The following is a 19,742-nucleotide window of genomic DNA, read 5'->3' on the forward strand; positions in this document are numbered from 1 at the left end:
TCTTCTCCCAACTCTGACGCTACACCTTGAGCATCGTGCTGCCGCTCTGCCTGACTGCCCTGTCCCTGAAGGGATGGGTGGTGGGGACAGAGGGCCTTGGGAGACCCCATTTTTTGTTTTTTGGATTTTTTTTTTTAATCTTTGATTCGTTTTTTTTTGACAAGAAGGAAATGAATCAAACATTCCATGAATCTAAATTCGTGGGAAAATAACCTCCTGAAAGTGAACCAAAAAACAAAAATATATTCTTTATCCCTGCTTAGCTGTAGCGATGGGTGCTCAGCAGATCCTAATGCAATTCTGCATTATTTATTTATTTATACATATTTATATTCTGCTGTACCTGAGCAAGCAGTTGAGGGCGGAATGCAATTCTGAAATGTGACATACAAGTAAAGGCCTTACACAAAGATAGCATTAGCTCAGAACCTAAAACCTTACTAATCAAATAAAATACTCTGAGCATTAAAAACTGGTTCCACAGCAGACTTGCATCATCCCAAACTTAAAATCAAATGCCCAGAAGAATGCGGCTCGCTTCCTGTTGCATGTGTTTGGAGAAGCCTGCGGAGACTCGGGGCAGAGCTTTCTCTGTGGTGGTGCCTGCGCTGTAGGATTCACTCCCTGGAAGACGGTACAGAGACCTTTACACTTTGTACTCCGGCAGAGGCATTTTCATGATAAGAGAACGGGGACTGCTTTTTGGCACTGACTGGTTACGTGTCTGCTCAAGGTAGTTCTTTGTTTTTCTTTTCTTTTGATATTATTCTGAATGTTTCCGATGTGTGGTGCCTGGAGCTGTGGCAGTAGGCGACTTGCAAATGCTGAAATAAATAATTACATAAGTCAGTCAGTCAAATCTCGTGGATTGCTAAAGGCACTGCCTGCCACAAAATGGGCCCAAATTCAGATCAGTTTTATTGGCATGACAGTTTGTAAATTTGACCAAACTGTGTGTGTGTGTGTGTGTGTGTGTCTCGCTCTCTGCTCGTCTCTCCTGTCTTGTCCTTTTTCGGTCGCTCTCTCTGGGGATTGCTGCCTTCTCTAGCAGGTCTGTTTGCTCTCCTACAGGAAGTATAATATCCGTGTGGAGGACATTATGTTGAGAGATGTTCCGTATATTACGCTGAGTTGCCGGTATCGTGACCTGCAAGAGGTTCTCCAGAGCACCCAACTTAAAGCTCTAGCACTGGTGGAGTCAGCAGGTGAGAGTCAATGCTTGGCATTGTGGGGATCAGCAGGTGGGACGCACACACTTCCCTCCTGCCCCTGGGCCACACTGACCTATGGGCAGGAGTCAGCAGGTGACAGATACCCCTACCCTCAGGCCAGCTCAGGACTATGGAGGAGTCAAAAGGTGAATCGCCCAGGCCATATCCCAGCCACACACTCTCCAGCCCGCCTCAGGACTATGATGGAGTGAGGACCTAAGACACCATTTTGAAATTTTGAATTGAAAAGCCTAGGCCAATTCCAGTCTTGGCGTGCAATAAACAGATCAGGTTTTCAGGATAACCACAAAGAATATGCATGAGAGAGATTTGCATGCACTACCTCCAAACATATCTCATGCGTATTCGTTGCTCAGTGTGTCCCACTGAACATCCTGACCAAAGTTAGCTGATTAACTTTAACTGTTTACCACACCTGAGGTCCATATTGAGTAATCTGGTGAGTAACGGGGATAACGTTACCCGGATATTAAGCAAAACCAGATAAAAGTTTCTGCTAACTTTAGGGCTTATCTGGCTATCAGCGCTACCCAGACAAAGTAAAACTGAGTCTCGTGAATGCCCCCAGCACTGCCTGTGTGTACCCAGGTACATTTGGAGTGGGGTACTGGGGGCAGATATTCAAATTTCCGGCTTTAAGGTAATTCCAAACGTTACCCAGACAAAGTCTTTGAATATTAACTTCTCGCTCAGGGATGCGCCACCGCGGTATTTCTCTCTCTTGCAGTGCTCTTTTGGCGATGGCTGTGAGGAGACACTTCTGTGGGTTGCAGTGCATGTATTTTGCAGAGGACCCAAAAAGCACAAAGGAAGGCGATCTATAACGGCCGTCAGGATGAAAAGAAAAGAATAGATGCCTGTAGTCTAAAATTAATCCTTTATTGAAGTGGAGACACAAGGGTAGCCCGACTCTGGCCGAGTTTCGCCGTCACAAAACGGCTGCCTCAGGGGCTAAAACATAAATAAAAAACTTTGAGAATAAAAAATAAACATTACTAACAGTAATATCATATATGAATATCTCAAATAAATGTCTAAAATATTATACACCACTTATAATATAAATATAGAGAGTAATTAAAAAATAAATAAATAAGTGAATAAACAAAAAACTCAGCGTGACATGACATATAAAGGACTCAAGGTAACATGTAAAATATATAAATTGTACGAAAACTAGCATGTTTAAGTTACCTAAAATAAAAACAATCTTAGTGAATAATTAAAGACACCACGGTTGCATACACAAATAAAGATACCAAACAGGTCCACAGTATTGGTAAAAAAGTGTGAGTATTACCTTAAATCAATCTTCTTGAGTTCATCAATCATAATAAATGAAAGATGATCGTATAGATCACGATGTGATCTCTTATACTGCTCCGTCTGTGGGGATGCAGAAATAGATGGCAAATTTCATAAAGTGAGAACCACTATAATTAAATAACAACTACACAAATCCATCGATCCCTTACTTATTTATTGTATGAATTTAAATTATCATTAAATCTATTGTCAAAACTGGTGTATGGATAATATGTAAATGTTTATATAGTCTGAATTATTATACTTAATAAAATAAGACAAAAGGGGTAAAAGTAATAACTGGTTCATGTATGCGAATGTATAATGTAATAAATGTATCGTGTAGTTTTATTTGAAAGTGTAAGAGTGACTCTTTTATAAATCGGCATCACTATCTCAAGGCTAAAAAATTTTTTAGCCTTGAGATAGTGATGCCGATTTTTTGTTTATATTATTTTTTTGTTTTATTTTTTCCTTATTTTGATTTTCCCTTCTAAATATCCACTCTGGCGAGCAATTACACTGATATCTCTAAGTTCTTGGCACGATTGTTCAAGTGTTTTGTATTTGGCACCTCTCAAGCGTTGTTTGCCCAAAATTTAAAAATTGAATACTTTTTCAGTCAACAAAAAATTTTTTTAAGTTTCGAGATAGTGATGACAGCTAAGGGCTTCAATAACATTATTTTGTGTTTCCAATTATTTGATCCGATTTATTATGTTTTATTTCACTTTTTCAATAGAGTATAAACGCCATTTGAGTTACTGGGTCATATCATTTTGTCCGTTTTATATTTTTTACACACAAATTTGGTGCATAGTTCTCACGCTGTCACATTCACACACTGAAGTAATGTGTTTTGTTACGAGAGGAGAATATTCTTAACATTGTCAGCACTTATACTCACATTCACATCACTTTTACACTTAGCACACAAACATCACTTAAATTTATAAAAGAGTCACTCTTACACTTTCAAATAAAACTACACGATACATTTATTACATTATACATTCGCATACATGAACCAGTTATTACTTTTACCCCTTTTGTCTTATTTTATTAAGTATAATAATTCAGACTATATAAACATTTACATATTATCCATACACCAGTTTTGACAATAGATTTAATGATAATTTAAATTCATACAATAAATAAGTAAGGGATCGATGGATTTGTGTAGTTGTTATTTAATTATAGTGGTTCTCACTTTATGAAATTTGCCATCTATTTCTGCATCCCCACAGACGGAGCAGTATAAGAGATCACATCGTGATCTATACGATCATCTTTCATTTATTATGATTGATGAACTCAAGAAGATTGATTTAAGGTAATACTCACACTTTTTTACCAATACTGTGGACCTGTTTGGTATCTTTATTTGTGTATGCAACCGTGGTGTCTTTAATTATTCACTAAGATTGTTTTTATTTTAGGTAACTTAAACATGCTAGTTTTCGTACAATTTATATATTTTACATGTTACCTTGAGTCCTTTATATGTCATGTCACGCTGAGTTTTTTGTTTATTCACTTATTTATTTATTTTTTAATTACTCTCTATATTTATATTATAAGTGGTGTATAATATTTTAGACATTTATTTGAGATATTCATATATGATATTACTGTTAGTAATGTTTATTTTTTATTCTCAAAGTTTTTTATTTATGTTTTAGCCCCTGAGGCAGCCGTTTTGTGACGGCGAAACTCGGCCAGAGTTGGGCTACCCTTGTGTCTCCACTTCAATAAAGGATTAATTTTAGACTACAGGCATCTATTCTTTTCTTTTCATCCTGTATTTTGCAGAGAGCAGAGCCCTTATACAGACATGATGGCGAGAGCCGAGAGATCGACAGGAAATGAGCGCGTGCAAGGGTTTCAGGCACCTCTGCTCCGACTTCCCTAACGATGGCAGCTCCAGCATTAATTCCGGCACAGCACCCTCCCCGCTCTGATCTCTTCCCTTACCTTCTGCCTAGCATCCCCCTTCTCTCTGCCCCTCCCCAGCATCTCATCTTCTTCTCCACCTCTCACAGCATTCTCTCCTCTCTCTCTCTCCTCGCCCCCCAGTACCTTGTTTCTGTCTGCTTCCCTGTCCAGTATCGCCACACTTACCCAGCACTCATTTCACTCTCTCACTCCCCTTCTAACTAGGAAGCTCTGCCTCCTCCTGTATTTTATGGCCTCCTGCTACGCTGGCACCCAGTTAACCTATGGGAAGTGCTCACCCCTGATGGGAGGGGGATACACAATGCTGTGAGGGCAAGAATACCACCAGCACATGTGGATACTTTGCGAGTACGCTTTCTATTCTTGTTGATTTTGTGTGAGAGCTTCAGGTTTGAACCCTTTCTAGAGGTGCTGAAAGTGTTAAGAACATGCCATGCTGGGTCAGACCAAAGGTCCATCAGGCCCAGCATCCTGTTTCCAACAGTGGCCAATCCAGGCCATAAGAACCTGGCAATTATCCAAACACTAAGAAGATCCCATGCTACTGATGCAATTAATAGCAGTGGCTATTCCCTAAGTAAACTTGATTAATAGCCATTAATGGACTTCTCCTCCAAGAACTTATCCAAACCGTTTTTGAACCCAGCTACACTAACTGCACTAACCACATCATCTGGCAACAAATTCCAGAGCTTTATTGTGCGTTGAGTGAAAAAGAATTTTCTCCGATTAGTCTTAAATGTGCTATTTGCTAACTTCTTGCAGTGCCCCCTAGTCCTTCTATTATCTGAAAGAGTAAATAACCGAGTCACATCTACTCGTTCAAGACCTCTCATGATCTTAAAGACTTCTATCATATCCCCCCTCAGCCGTCTCTTCTCCAAGCGGAACAGCCCTAACCTCTTCAGCCTTTCCTCATAGGGGAGCTGTTCCATTCCCTTTATTATTTTGGTTGCCCTGCTCTGTACCTTGTCCATCGCAACTATATCTTTTTGAGATGTGGCGACCAGAATTTTACACAGTATTCAAGGTGCGGTCTCACCATGGAGCGATACAGAGGCATTATGACATTTCCGTTTTATTAACCATTCCCTTCCTAATAATTCCTAACATTGTTTGCTTTTTTGACTGCTGTAGCACACTGAGCCGACGATTTTAAAGTATTATCCACTATGATGCCTAGATCTTTTTCCTGGGTGGTAGCTCCTAATATGGAACCTAACATCGTGTAAGTACAGCAAGGGTTATTTTTCCCTATATCCAACACCTTGCACTTGTCCACATTAAATTTCATCTGCTATTTGGATGCCCAATCTTCCAGTCTTGCAAGATCCTCCTGTAATGTATCACAATCTGCTTGTGATTTAACTACTCTGAATAATTTTGTATCGGCCGCAAATTTGATAATCTCACTCATCATATTCCTTTCCAGATCATTTATATATATATTAAAAAGCACCGGTCCAAGTACAGATCCCTGAGGCACTCCACTGTTTACCCTTTTCCACTGAGAAAATTGTCCATTTAATCCTACTCTCTGTTTCCTGTCTTTTAACCAGTTTGTAATCCACGAAAGGACATCGCCTCCTATCCCATGACTTTTTAGTTTTCTTAGAAGCCTCTCATGAGGGACTTTGTCAAACGCCTTCTGAAAATCCAAATACACATCTACCGGTTCACCTTTATCCACATGTTTTTTAACCCCTTCAAAAAAATGAAGCAGATTTGTTAGGCAAGAATTCCCTTGGGTAAATCCATGCCTACTGTGTCCCATTAAATCATGTCTTTCTATATGCTTTACAATTTTGATCTTTAGAATAGTTTCCACTATTTTTCCCAGCACTGAAGTCAGGCTCACTAGTCTATAGTTACTCAGATCACCCCTGTAGCCCTTTTTAAATATTGGGGTTACATTGGATGATTTTAATGATAGGTTACACATTTTAACTAATAGATCAGAAATTTAATTTTTTAGTTCCTTCAGTACCCTAGGATTCATACCATCTGGTCCAGGTGATTTGCTACTCTTTAGTTTGTCAATCTGGTCTACTACATCCTCCAGGTTCACAGAGATTTGGTTCAGTTTGTCTGATTCATCACCCCTGAAAACCATCTCTGGAACTGGTATCTCCCCAACATCCTCATTAGTAAACATGGAAGCAAAGAAATCATTTAGTCTTTCTGCAATGGCCTTATCTTCCCTAAGAGCCCCTTTAACCCCTCGGTCATCTAATGGTCCAACCGACTCCCTCACAGGCTTCTTGCTTTGGATATATTTTTAAAAGTTTTTTATTATGAGTTTTTGCCTCTATGGCCAACTTCATTTCAAATTCTCTCTTCGCCTGTCTTTTATTAATGTTTTACACTGTTGCACACGCCAGCCGCACTAGGGCTGCATCCAGCTCTGCTCACCTTCCAGATCCAACCTCGACTGTCCCCCCCGGTCTCTCCCACGGTCATAGCTAGTCGTCTGCGTCCTCGGGCTCCTAGCTCCTCGGTCTCCTAGACTCCGGACCCAGTTCCCTCCTTCTCCGGTACTTCACGTCCCTCGCGGCGCGGAGAGGACCACGCCACGCCTTCCTGCAGTCGGCTCCTAGGCGCTCGTGCGCACATAGGACCAACCTTTAAAGGCGCCGCAGTGGGGAAACTGCTCCGCGGTGCCCATTGATGACATCACCTGAGCCCTGCATAAAAGGCAGGGCTCAGCCCTTCATTCCTTGCCTTGGCAAATGTGTCATCACACTTGTGTGAGCTAGTTGCCGTCCTCGTTCCTGCATTCCTGTGCTTGTTCCAGCGTTCCTGCGCCTGTTTGTGTGTTCCTGTTCTCATTCCAGTGTTCCTGCTTTTGCTCTTGTGTTCCCGTGGTCCTTCCTGTGTTCTGCGCCTGTTCCTGTGTTCCTTCATTCCTGAGTTTGTTCCAAGTTCTGCAACCCAGGTTGTATCTTCTCGGACTGATACCCAGTACTGACCTCTGCTTGCCCCGATCATGCTTGGACTGATTCCTGGAACTGACCCTTGCTTTGGCTGACCATCCTCGGACGGATACCCTGGCTTTGACCCTTGCACTCCATTCAGAACTCTCTTTGCTTCTCCTGAGACCACCAGGCATACCTGCATTGACTCTGTCTGCGGCCTTCCTCGAGCTAGTCCACTAGGTGATGCCTACCCTGCCCGGAGGACCTTCAGTTCCTACCTCGTACCCATGGTCTCCGGTATTCTCTGTTCTGGTCTAGCTCATCTGTCATCATCAGGCGCACACCTCTACTCTTTGTGGACACACCTCTCCACCATTCCTCCAGGAGACCCCCAGAGGCCCACCTAAGCCCAGGCAGCCCGGGAATCCAAGGGCTCAACCGGCAGAGCCCCTGGGCCATTATTGGTGAAGCTCCAGCTTCTGTCTCCTTGTGTGCTCTGCCTCCTGGCAGCAGGCGCCCTCTGGAATCCCTCAGAGGGCCATACCAATCCCGCGCCAGGCCAAGGGTCTACCTCCAGCGCAACAGGTTGCCAAGGCCATGGACTCTGCGGAGTCCTCTGCCTTGCGGGCTATTCTGGGCCTGGCTACACACGTCCGGGAGCAGCAGCAATTCCTCGAGGCATTGGCCACCTCCATGGAGACACTACGGTCACAATTTGAAGAGTCCACCATGACCAACCCTGGGACTCTTGCTCATAGCACTCCTCTGGTTCATCGCCCTCACGAGCACTGCTGGCCCTCCCAAAGGGAGAACATACCCACTCTCACGTCCCGAGACCCAGGCCATGTCAGCTTACATCAAAGAGAACCTGGCCAAAGGATTCATCAGGCCTTCTACATCCCCTGCGAGCGCCGGATTCTTTTTTGTAAAGAAGAAGGATGGCACCTTAAGGCCGTGTATAGGCTACCGTGGCCTGAATGCCATCACCCGCAAAGACCGGTACCCACTTCCACTCATCAGTGAGCTATTCGATCGGCTCCAAGGGGCCTGGATTTTTAACAAGTTGAACCTGCGTGGGGCCTATAATTTGGTCCGCATTCAACCCAAAGACATCTAGAAAACGACGTTCAATACACGAGATGGACACTATGAGTACGTAGTGATGCCCTTTGGGCTATGTAACGATCCAGCCATCTTCCAGAGAATGATGAATGAGATCTTCCGCCACCTCCTATACTCCGTCGTAGTCTATTTGGATGACATCTTGATCTTTTCTAAAGACTTGGAATCCCATCGCTCTCATGTCCAGACCATTCTCCAGCAACTTAGGGCCCGCCATCTCTATGCCAGACTTGAGAAATGCCTTTTTTGAACAGTCCAGTCTCCCATTCCTGGGCTATATCATCTCCAGCCAGGGATTCACCATGGACCCAGACAAACTCCAAGGTATTCATGACTGGCCCCAGCCTGTTGGTCTGCAGGCCCTACAAAAGTCCTTGGGATTCACAAACTATTATCGTCACTTTATCGCAGACTACTCCACACTAGCCACTCCACTTACCGCCATGACTTGGAAAGGATGTAACCTCCGGGAGTGGAGTCCCAAAGCCCAGTCTTCATTTCAGGCACTTAAGGAGGCCTTCCGTACTGGCCCCTGTCTCCGCCCTACAGACCCGAACCGCCCCTTCATCGTAGAGGTTGACACGTCTGCCATTGGTCCTCAGCCAGTACGCCATTGCACTATGTATTAAAAACCTCTGATGCTGCAGTTTCTCCTACTAATAGTTTGAAAGGGGGTTGGTTAAGCAGAAGTCCAGTATCAGTCCTGTCCTGTAGCCCTGTACCGCCTGTGGGGGTGCTCCCTGACTCCAGGTTACCAGTCTATGACAAAAGACAGTTGGCTAAATGGCAGTTGCTAACCATCACGCCAATACTGTAAAAATTGCGGGAGAGCGCCTACTCTCCCAACGCGTGCCCAGGCACCTCTCCTGGGTGCATGATTCTTTATTTAAATGAGGCCGCACTAATAAGGAGGTGCTAGGGACAATAGCGCATCCCTAGCGCCTCCTTATTAGCGGAAGAGGTAGTTGTCAGCGGTGTTGGTTGTCGAATATGCTGACAGCCACGACACCCACCATGCCACCGGGGACTGGTGGCATGGTGGGTGCCACCATGCTGACGTTGGCACCATGCTGACGTTGGCACCGTTTTCTTGTGACTTTAGCAGCTTCCGCTCCCTTCCTCGCTCAGCCGGTCTCAGTGCGCGGCCTGTGGGCTCCTTCCTCTCTCCTCTGCCATGGCCGATCCTAAGTACGCTGACCTGCTCTGCATTTGTGAAGTAGCAGAGCCACCGCCTCTCCCTCCCTGCTAGTGCAGCCTTGGGTCCCCGATGTTTCCTGGGTTGCTTAGATCTTAATGCCTGCCCTTGGGTAGGTGTTAATTTTTGAGAATGTGATGAGTGCTATTAGCTTTCGTGAGGTTGGCTGTGCATTTTCAAGGCGCTATTACCCCTTACAGTATAAAGGGCAATAGACACGCGTCGAAAACATGCAGCCAAACAGGTGCTAAACAGTGCACTCGGCCGAGCGCACTGTACTGAAACGGCCTGCATGTCCGGATATCCAAACAGCACCACTTAACAGGCTAAGTCCCAATTTAACATGCTAAGTGGTGCTGAATATCGGGCACTTCTTTGGGATGTAGCTATTAAAACTTAAAAATGATCCATTTTGATTTGCTAAGCTTAACCAGCTAAATGTGCAAAGTTCATATGTAACCTTTCAATATATTTGCGATATAAGTTTCTTGCTGTAGATTGCCACTTTAGGATTTACCAGATAAGGATTGTGGAAGGTTAAGGCTGTAGAGACCTGCAATTCAACTGCTAGCTCAAAATCAATAATGAAACTGTACACATCATTAGCACATAATAGCATTTCCTGTATGTACCCAGATCAGTCCAGACTCCTAGGTTTTTCCTCCCTGCCAGCAGATGGAGACAGAGAAAGTTTTACTGACACTGCTACTTAACCACGTATGCCACCTTCAGTTCCTCAGTATTTTTCTGTCTCTAGCAGATAGTAGATGATGCAAAAAAACTGAAAGGTGCAGCTGCAAAGGTTTAAAAATGTTCAACAGGCTTGGACATTGTTTAAAAATACAATACTAGAGGAGCAGTCCATATGTATTCCGTGCATTAAGAAAGGTGGAAGGAAGGCAAAACGATTACAGTCATGGTTAAAAGGTGAGGTGAAAGAGGCTATTTTAGCCAAAAAAACATCCTTCAAAAATTGGTAGAAGGATCCATCTGAAGAAAATAGGATAAAACATAAGCATTGTCAAGGTAAGTGTAAAACATTGATAAGACAGGCGAAGAGAGAATTTGAAATGAAGTTGGCCATAGAGGCAAAAACTCATAATAAAAACGTTTTTAAATATATCCAAAGCAAGAAACATGTGAGGGAGTCGGTTGGACCATTAGATGACAGAGGGGTTAAAGGGGCTCTTAGGGAAGATAAGGCCATTGCAGAAAGACTAAATGAATTATTTGCCTCCGTGTTTACTAATGAGGATGTTGGGGAGATACCAGTTCCAGAGATGGTTTTCAGGGGTGATGAGTCAGACGAACTGAACGAAATCACTGTGAACCTGGAAGATTTAGTAGGCCAGATTGACAAACTAAAGAGTAGCAAATCACCTGGACCGGATGGTATGCATCCTAGGGTTCTGAAGGAACTCAAAAATGAAATTTCTGATCTATTAGTTAAAATTTGTAACCTATCATTAAAATCATCCATTGTACCTGAAGACTGGAGGGTGGCCAAAGTAACCCCAATATTTAAAAAAGGCTCCAGGGGCGATCCGGGTAACTATAGACCAGTGAGCCTGACTTCAGTGCCGGGAAAAATGGTGGAAACTATTCTCAAGATCAAAATCGTAGAGCATATAGAAAGACATGATTTAATGGGACACAGTCAACATGAATTTACCCAAGGGAAGTCTTGCCTAACAAATCTGCTTCATTTTTTTGAAGGGGTTAATAATCATGTGGATAAAGGTGAACCGGTAGATGTAGTGTATTTGGATTTTCAGAAGGCGTTTGACAAAGTCCCTCATGAGAGGCTTCTATGAAAACTAAAAAATCATGGGATAGGAGGCGATGTCCTTTCATGGATTACAAACTGGTTAAAAGACAGGAAACAGAGTAGGATTAAATGGTCAATTTTCTCAGTGGAAAAGGGTAAACAGTGGAGTGCCTCAGGGATCTGTACTTGGACCGGTGCTTTTCAATATATATATAAATGATCTGGAAAGGAATACGACGAGTGAGGTTATCAAATTTGTGGATGATACAAAATTATTCAGAGTAGTTAAATCACAAGCAGACTGTGATACATTACAGGAGGACCTTGCAAGACTGAAAGATTGGGCATCCAAATGGCAGATGAAATTTAATGTGGACAAGTGCAAGGTGTTGCATATAGGGAAAAATAACCCTTGCTGTACTTACACGATGTTAGGTTCCATATTAGGAGCTACCACCCAGGAAAAAGTTCTAGGCATCATCGTGGATAATACTTTAAAATTGTCGGCTCAGTGTGCTGCAGCAGTCAAAAACACAAATAGAATGTTAGGAATTATTAGGAAGGGAATGGTTAATAGAACAGAAAATGTCATAATGCCTTTGTATCGCTCCATGGTGAGACCGCACCTTGAATACTGTGTACAATTCTGGTCACCACATCTCAAAAAAGATATAGTTGCGATGGAGAAGGTACAGAGAAGGGCTACCAAAATGATAAAGGGATGGAACAGCTCCCCTATGAGGAAAAGCTGAAGAGGTTAGGGCTGTTCAGCTTGGAGAAGAGACGGCTGAGGGGGGGATATGATAGAGGTTTTTAAGATCATGAGAGGTCTTGAATGAGTAGATGTGACTCGGTTATTTACACTTTCGAATAATAGAAGGACTAGGGGGCATTCCATGAAGTTAGCAAGTAGCACATTTAAGACTAATCGTAGAAAATTCTTTTTCACTCAACGCACAATAAAGCTCTGGAATTTGTTGCCAGAGGATGTGGTTAGTGCAGTTAGTGTAGCTGGGTTCAAAAAAGGTTTGGATAAGTTCTTGGAGGAGAAGTCCATTAATGGCTATTAATCAATTATACTTAGGGAATAGCCACTGCTATTAATTGCATCAGTAGCATGGGATCTTCTTAGTGTTTGGGTAATTGCCAGGTTCTTGTGGCCTGGTTTTGACCTCTGTTGGAAACAGGATGCTGGGCTTGATGGACCCTTGGTCTGACCCATCATGGCAATTTCTTATGTTCTTAACCTCAGTTCTGCAGTCCAGGCAATTTTTAATTTTTGAGCCTTCCCCCTAGTAGGTTCTTCCCTGTCTGGTTGAGGTGGACGAGCCAGGGGTTGGTGACCCTTTTGTGTGTTCGGTCTGTGTTCCCGTGGGATGTAAATCTGGTGGTCCAGATCCCTCCCCTTCATAAGGCTGCTGAGGTGACTGTAGGCTCAGGATATTCTTTTCTTTTGAGGCAGTCTATTCTTTGTTGAAACCTCTGTACCCAGCTTTGGGGGAACTTGAATAAAGTTTAAAAAAAAAAAGAAGAAAATAGTAAAGGAGAAAAAGAGAGAAGGAGCAAAGCTGTCCTGTGCAGGTGACTTCCTCCTCATTGGTTTGGCAGCTGGGGGCTTATTGTTTTTGGGTGCCGGTACCTGTGCTCTGAGGTAGGTTCCCTGTGTTTTGAGATGGGCCCTGGGTCAGCATGCCGCACGTGCAGCTCCGCAAGATAACGTCTCAATCATCTCAGTTTATGTGCCGGATACTCGGGGGGCAATGAGGGCTCATCCGATGGCCGGGCAGGTGCGAAAAAGCAGCATATGGCCCCCCTCTCCAGCTCCTGCATCACTTTAGGTTCCACGCCGGGGTGATGATCTCTTCCCGCTCAGCGCTGGAACGGCAGCCATCTTGAATTCTTTTTCGGCCGTTCCTACGCCATCGGGGGGGGGGATATTTCCCCGTGGTTGCCTCCAGCCTGTTCTGCTTCCGGGGAGGCCAGGGGGGTTTGCAGGGAGAAGAGGTCACCATGCTGCCAGTCCCTGGTTCCTCTTCAGCTGGGGCTGGGGCATCAAGTCCATTTTTAGCGGACTTTTATTACTGCTGCATGAGGCTTATCTAGCCAAGCAGCAGGCAGATTGTGCTGGATTGAGCTCTCAGTCCGAGCCATCCGATGGGGGTGCTGTGGGCCAAGAATGTTCGTTCTTGCACAAAATGAGTTTCCCCGTCCAGAGATTGTTGGGTCCGCCTATAAGAGCAGGACCTGGTGGGGATGAGTCAGAGGATTCTGACAATGCTCCAGAGGGGACAGGGGATGCTCCTGGCTAAGTCTTACTGGTGGATCCAGTGGCAGCGGCTTGGGTCAGAGGGAAGTTCCAGAGGGAATCCCAGTCCCCGAGGGGGATAATCTGAAGGTAGTCCGTCTTTTTACTTCCTCGGGCTATTCAGGTTCTTGGGGTCAAAATTCCCTAGGAGGATTCTGATTTGGAGGGTGCAGATCCGGTCCTGGATGGGATAATGGTCCCCTGATGGCCTTCTCTTATCATAAGTCGGTGAGGAAGCTGGTGGAAGAAGAGTGAGGAATTCCAGACTCCGGCTTAAAGGTGGGAAGGCCCATGGTAAAGTTTCATCCATTGCCTGAACAAATATTGGAGCTTTTTGCTCCTTCTAAAGTCATTGCTTTAGTTACAAAAAAGACAACTATTCCAGTGGTAGGATCGTGATGTTGAAGGACGTACAGGATTGGAAACTGGAAATATACCTCAAGGGGATTTCTGAGGTAGCGGCCCTGAGTTTGTACTAATTTTATGCAGCAAGCTTGCCTGTGCTGGGTGCAGCAGCTGCAAGAAAGTTTGCCAAAGTTGGGTGAGGAAGCAGATAGAGCCGAGCATGTTGTGACGGCGGTGGCTTATGGGGCGGATGCTCTGTATGACTTGGTTCAAACGTCGACTTGGGTTATGGTGTTGGTGGTGTCTGCCAGAAGGTTGCTCTGTTTGCATAACTGGGCAGTGGACATGTCCTCCAAGTCGCAGTTAGGCTCGTTGCCTTTTAAGGGTTGGCTCTTGTTTGGTGAGGACCTTGAGCAGCTGATGCAGCCTCTTGGGGACAATAAGGTCCTCAGGTTGCCGGAGGTTAAGCCTAAGGGCAAGAGGGTTTTCAGGTACGTTCCCATTTTCAGGGTGTTAGGAGGTCTTGTCCAGCAAGAATAGCACCAGGTCCGCAAAGGCAGTTTTCAGGTTCAGTCCTTTCAGGGTGCCCAAAGACCATTCCGAGGCGAACCTGGTCCACTTCATCGTTCCTATTATAGAACATAAGAACATGCCATACTGGGTCAGACCAAGGGTCCATCAAGCCCAGCATCCTGTTTCCAACAGTGGCCAATCCAGGCCATAAGAACCTGGCAAGTACCCAAAAACTAAGTCTATTTCATGTTACCATTGCTAGTAATAGCAGTGGCTATTTTCTAAGTCAGCTTAATTAATAGCAGGTAATGGACTTCTCTTCCAAGAACTTAGCCAATCCTTTTTTAAACACAGCTATACTAACTGAACTAACCACGTCCTCTGGCAACAAATTCCAGAGTTTAATTGTGCGTTGAGTGAAGAAGAACTTTCTCCGATTAGTTTTAAATGTGCCACATGCTAACTTCATGGAGTGCCCCCTAGTCTTTCTATTATCCGAAAGAGTAAATAACCGATTCACATCTACCTGTTCTAGACCTCTCATGATTTTAAACACCTCTATCGTATCCCCCCCTCAGATGTCTCTTCTCCAAGCTGAAAAGTCCTAACCTCTTTAATCTTTCCTCATAGGGGACCAAGATTACTCAGGATCAGTGGGTGCTCAGTGTGGTAAAAGACGGCTACGCTTTAGAATTTGCTCGTGCTGTCCACGTCTTGTTTCTAGTTTCCCCTTGTGGATCATTGGACAAACAGGTGGCGGTTCAGGAGACGCTGAACCGACTGCAGCAGCTGCACATGGGAAGATATTCCATTTACTTCATAGTTCTAAAAAAGGAAGGAACTTTTTGACTGATTCCCGATTTAAAAAAAAAAGGTAAATGCAGCGCTCAAGGTTCCGTGTTTCTGTATGGAGACTCTAAGGTCAGTGAAAGCAGCGGTTCACAAGGGAGAGTTTTTGGTGTCTCTAGATCTAACGGAAGCGTAGCTGCACATTTCCATACGACCTGACTCACAGCGTTTTCTGCGATTCATGGTTCTAGGGCAGCATTTTCATTATCAAGCCCTTCCTTTCGGGTTGGCCACGGCACCACGCACTTTCACCAAGGTGATGGTGGTGGTGGCAGTGGCTCTCCATCAGGAAGGTGTTCTGGTGCATCCTTATCTGGACGACTGAACATATCAGGGCGAAGTCGGAGATTCTTTGTCACCAGGCAGTTCAGAAGGTCTTAGGCATTCTTCAGTCGCTCGGCTAGGTTGTGAATTTGGCGAAGAGTCACCTGTTGCGACTCAGGCCCTGGCATATTTGGGAGCTCTGTTCAACACTCTTGCAAGCAAAGTGTATCTCACAGAGGACCGTGTTCTGAAACTGGAAGGGCAGATTCAGCACTTATTGAGTTTACCAATGCCCAAGGGCTGGGGTTATTTACAAGTTCTGGACTCTATGACTTCAACCCTGGATTTGGTACCATGGGTGTTTGCTCACATGAGATCGTTACAGAGGGCTCTTTTGGCTCAGTGGAACCGAGTCTTAGAGGAATTTCAGCTCTGCCATTCGAGGGTGTTGCATGGGAGAGTCTGCCCTGGTGGCTTCTAAATTCCAATCTGGTTTGGGGTGTGGACCTCGAGGTTCCGGATTGTATGGTGGTTACTACCAATGCCAGTCTCTCTGGTTGGGGAGCAGTTTGTCAGCTTCAGTCGGCTCAGGGTTGCTGGTCTGTGAAAGAGTCTGCATGGTCTATCAATTGTTTGGAGAACAGAGCAGTCCTCTTAGCATTAGGAAAATTTCTGCTGTTGGTAAGGGATCGATCAGTAAGGGACCTATCGGACTATGCAGCAATGGTGGCTTATATCAATCGCCAAGGCAGAACCAAAAGTCAAGCAGAACCCAGGAGGCTCAAGAGTTGATTCTTTGAGTGGAACAACACCTGGGGCCATTAGCAGTGTCACACCTTACTGGAGTCGAAAATGTTCAAGCGGATTATTTGAGTCGCACGTTGTTAGATCCGGACAATTAGGAGTTGTCGGAATCTGCGATGCAGCTCATTTGCAAGAAGTGGGGCCCTTCCCATGTTGATTTAATGGCGACTCATCAGAATGCAAAGGCTTTTCATTTTTTCAAGTCAGAGAAGAGAGCACAAGATCGAGGATGTCAATGCGTTGGTACTTCCTTGGCCTCAGGAAGTTCTACTTTGTCTTTCTTCCCTGGCCCCTCCTGGGCAAGGTGTTGCGCCATATAGAAAAGCATCAGGGTGAAGTGGTCTTAGTAGCACTGGAATGGCCTCGTCGTCCATGGTTTGCGGATCTAATCAACTTGGCCATGGACTGCCCAATTCGCTTTCGTCACCTAGCAGGCCTTCTTCATCAGGGATCCATATTTTCAGACCAGGCTGCTCACTTTTGTCTAGTACCATGACTTTTGAGAGGTGGCGATTGAGACATAAGGGTTATCCTGAGGAGGTCATTGTTACGTTGTTGCAGGCCAGGAGAAAGTCTACTAATCTTTCGTACATGCGGGTATGGAAGGTTTTTGAGTCCTGGTGTTCTGCTAAAGGCATTTGGCCTCTCCAGTGCCTGTCATATTATCCTTTATGCAAGAAGGTGTGGCCAAAGGTTTGTCTTGGAGCTCGCTTAAAGTCCAGGTGGCAGCTCTGGGTTGTCTTTGTGGCAAAATAGAAGGTTCTACTATTTCTGCCCATCCGGAGGTGATTCGGTTCCTTAGAGGGACTAAACATTTGCATCCGCCGGTATGGAAGGTTTGTCCATCCTGGAATCTTAATCTTGTTCTCAGAGGTTTGTGCATAGCTCCCTTTGAATGGCTCAGAAGGGGAATGCTTAGGGACTTAACTCTTAAGGTTTTTTTTCTGGTAGTCATATGTTCAGCTTGAAGAATATCTGAGTTGCAGGTTTTGTCTCGCCGTGATCCATTTCTTCAGATTTCAGACTCAAGGGTGTCTTTGAGGACCTGTACCGTCCTTTTTATCTAAAGTGATATCGGCATTTCAGATAAATCAATCAATGGAGCTTCCAGCCTTTCCCGAGGTGGTTGCATCCACTCCTCACGCGAGGAAGCTCAAATTGTTGGATGTGAGGAGCGCTTTGTTGAGGTATCTCAACGTATTGTTGAGAAAAAATTCAGGAGCTCAGATCACCTCTTTGTTCTGTGGAGCAGTCCGAATAGAGGTTTGAAGGCATCTAAGTCTACTATTGCACGATGGCTTAAGGAAGCTATTGGATCCACTTACATTACTAAGGGTCGTCTGGTTCCTGAGGGTTTGCATGCCCATTCTAAGCGATCTCAAGCAGCCTCGTGGGTGGAGGCTCAGCTAGTTTCTCCGCAGGAGATTTGCCGAGCACTGACGTGGAATTTGCTGCATACTTTTGCAAGGCACTATCGTCTGGATGTGGGGGACACGGGTTCTCCATCTTTTGGTGAAAGTGTTCTGCGAGCAGGGCTCTCCAGCTCCCACCCTGAGTAGTGAGCTTTGGTACATCCCAGGAGTCTGGACTGCTCTGAGTATGTACAGGGAAAGGAAAATTGGTTCTTACCTGCTAATTTTTGTTCCTGTAGTACCACAGATCAGCCCAGAACCTGCCCATTCTGTTGAGGGGGAGAGTCGTCCGCTCATTTTGTTTTGATAGCATTGAATACAGTATTGTTGAGAAATGTTTTGAAATTTTGAATGTTTTGAAAGTTGTGGTGGTTTGAATTTTTTGCTTGGGTACAGATTAATACTGAGGAACTGCAGGTGGCATACGTGGTTAAGTAGCAGTGTCAGTAAAACTTTCTCTGTCTCCATCTGTTGGCAGGGAGGCAGAACTCAGGAGTCTGGACTGATCTGTGGTACTACAGGAACGAAAATTAGCAGGTAAGAATCAATTTTCCTTTAAATTTTACTAAATAACCAGGAAACATAGTCAATCTGCTCACTCCACAATGCATGAGTATTTACGAAGTTCATATATGAAGATTTGCTGAAATGTGAATAAGCAGCTAGGTCAGATCTTTTCACAGTCTTTGCACTGCTAACAATGTCCCAACTTGTCAGCTGAATTGAACGCTGAAGGAGTGTAATTATGGCTGATCCTGCACACAGCTGCTCAAAATGCACGCTGTAACAGCCCTCAGTCAAGGAAAACCTCTGTCCCTGTGGAATCCTTCAGCATGCGTCCTTAGTGGAAAACAAAGGATTATTTTTAACATTTCAGCAGAGCAGGATAAATTCCATGGGTCCCGAGATGCAGGAGTCAGTTATCTGCCTGCACAATGTCCTGTGCCATTCTTACAATGCCCACTGCTTTTCAGGTAGCCCTTAAAGAGACAGTGCATCATTTATAACCTTGCAATATCGCAAGAGACCTTTTCATTGTCTCTTTCTAAAGTGGATTACACATACATTTAGTCAGGTAAAAGGATGCCTTTAAGGCGCTCTCGGTGCAGGGTTAAGCACTGAATGTTATTCAATACTAGCCAGCTAAGCTTAGAGAGCTAACCAGAGCTGTACCTATATAATGCCTAAACCTAACCAAATTCTGCCTGGCTAGATTTAGGGAAAATTTTAGCAGGAAATACAGCTGGTTAGGTTTGCAGGTCTCTGCTACTTTGCAGGTTTTTGACCATTGACCTCTTACTGTCGTCCCGCTGCTGTCTCTCTCTCTCTGTGGTTTCTTACCCTGGCTCCCTTCTGATGGCTTCCCTGCTTTCTGAATAGAGTCCATGATCTTGCTTGGATCCATTGGAAGAACGCAGCTGGCTTTCCTTCTGCGATCACAGCTGAGCTTGTCCCAGCGCCTGCAATATATGAAGGAGAAGACCATCACAGAGAGGAAAGCCACGCCGGAAGTGAGCGAGCCACAGGACAGTGGGAAACCTCCAGACTCAGGGGTACGATTCCAGGTAATCAGTTCTCTGCACTTACTGTTTCCTGTTAGGGATCACAGTCCTCCACCCATGAATTCAGCACTAGCCCTCAGAGCTCACCACCACGCTACACACCCTTCCCCAGCAGGCAGTGCTTCAGAGGAGAGCAGAGCTGGTGAAATGCACACTCGAGGGCTGATGCAATAAGACGCACATTAAAACGGG

The 19,742-nt window shown here is 44.8% G+C and overlaps 1 protein-coding gene across 1 annotated transcript in view; it reads left to right on the plus strand.

The window, feature by feature from the left end:
• The window catches only part of CLCN2 (chloride voltage-gated channel 2), a 193,275-nt gene that overhangs the window by 126,671 nt on the left and 46,862 nt on the right, over window positions 1-19,742 (plus strand). The window contains exons 16-17 of the mRNA XM_029616501.1: window positions 1,072-1,205; window positions 19,369-19,553. Of these exons, the coding sequence (XP_029472361.1) occupies window positions 1,072-1,205; window positions 19,369-19,553 (319 nt within the window). The remainder of the gene's footprint in view (window positions 1-1,071; window positions 1,206-19,368; window positions 19,554-19,742) is intronic.

Source organism: Rhinatrema bivittatum, chromosome 9 (genome assembly GCF_901001135.1).
Source record: "Rhinatrema bivittatum chromosome 9, aRhiBiv1.1, whole genome shotgun sequence".
NCBI lineage: Eukaryota > Metazoa > Chordata > Amphibia > Gymnophiona > Rhinatrematidae > Rhinatrema > Rhinatrema bivittatum.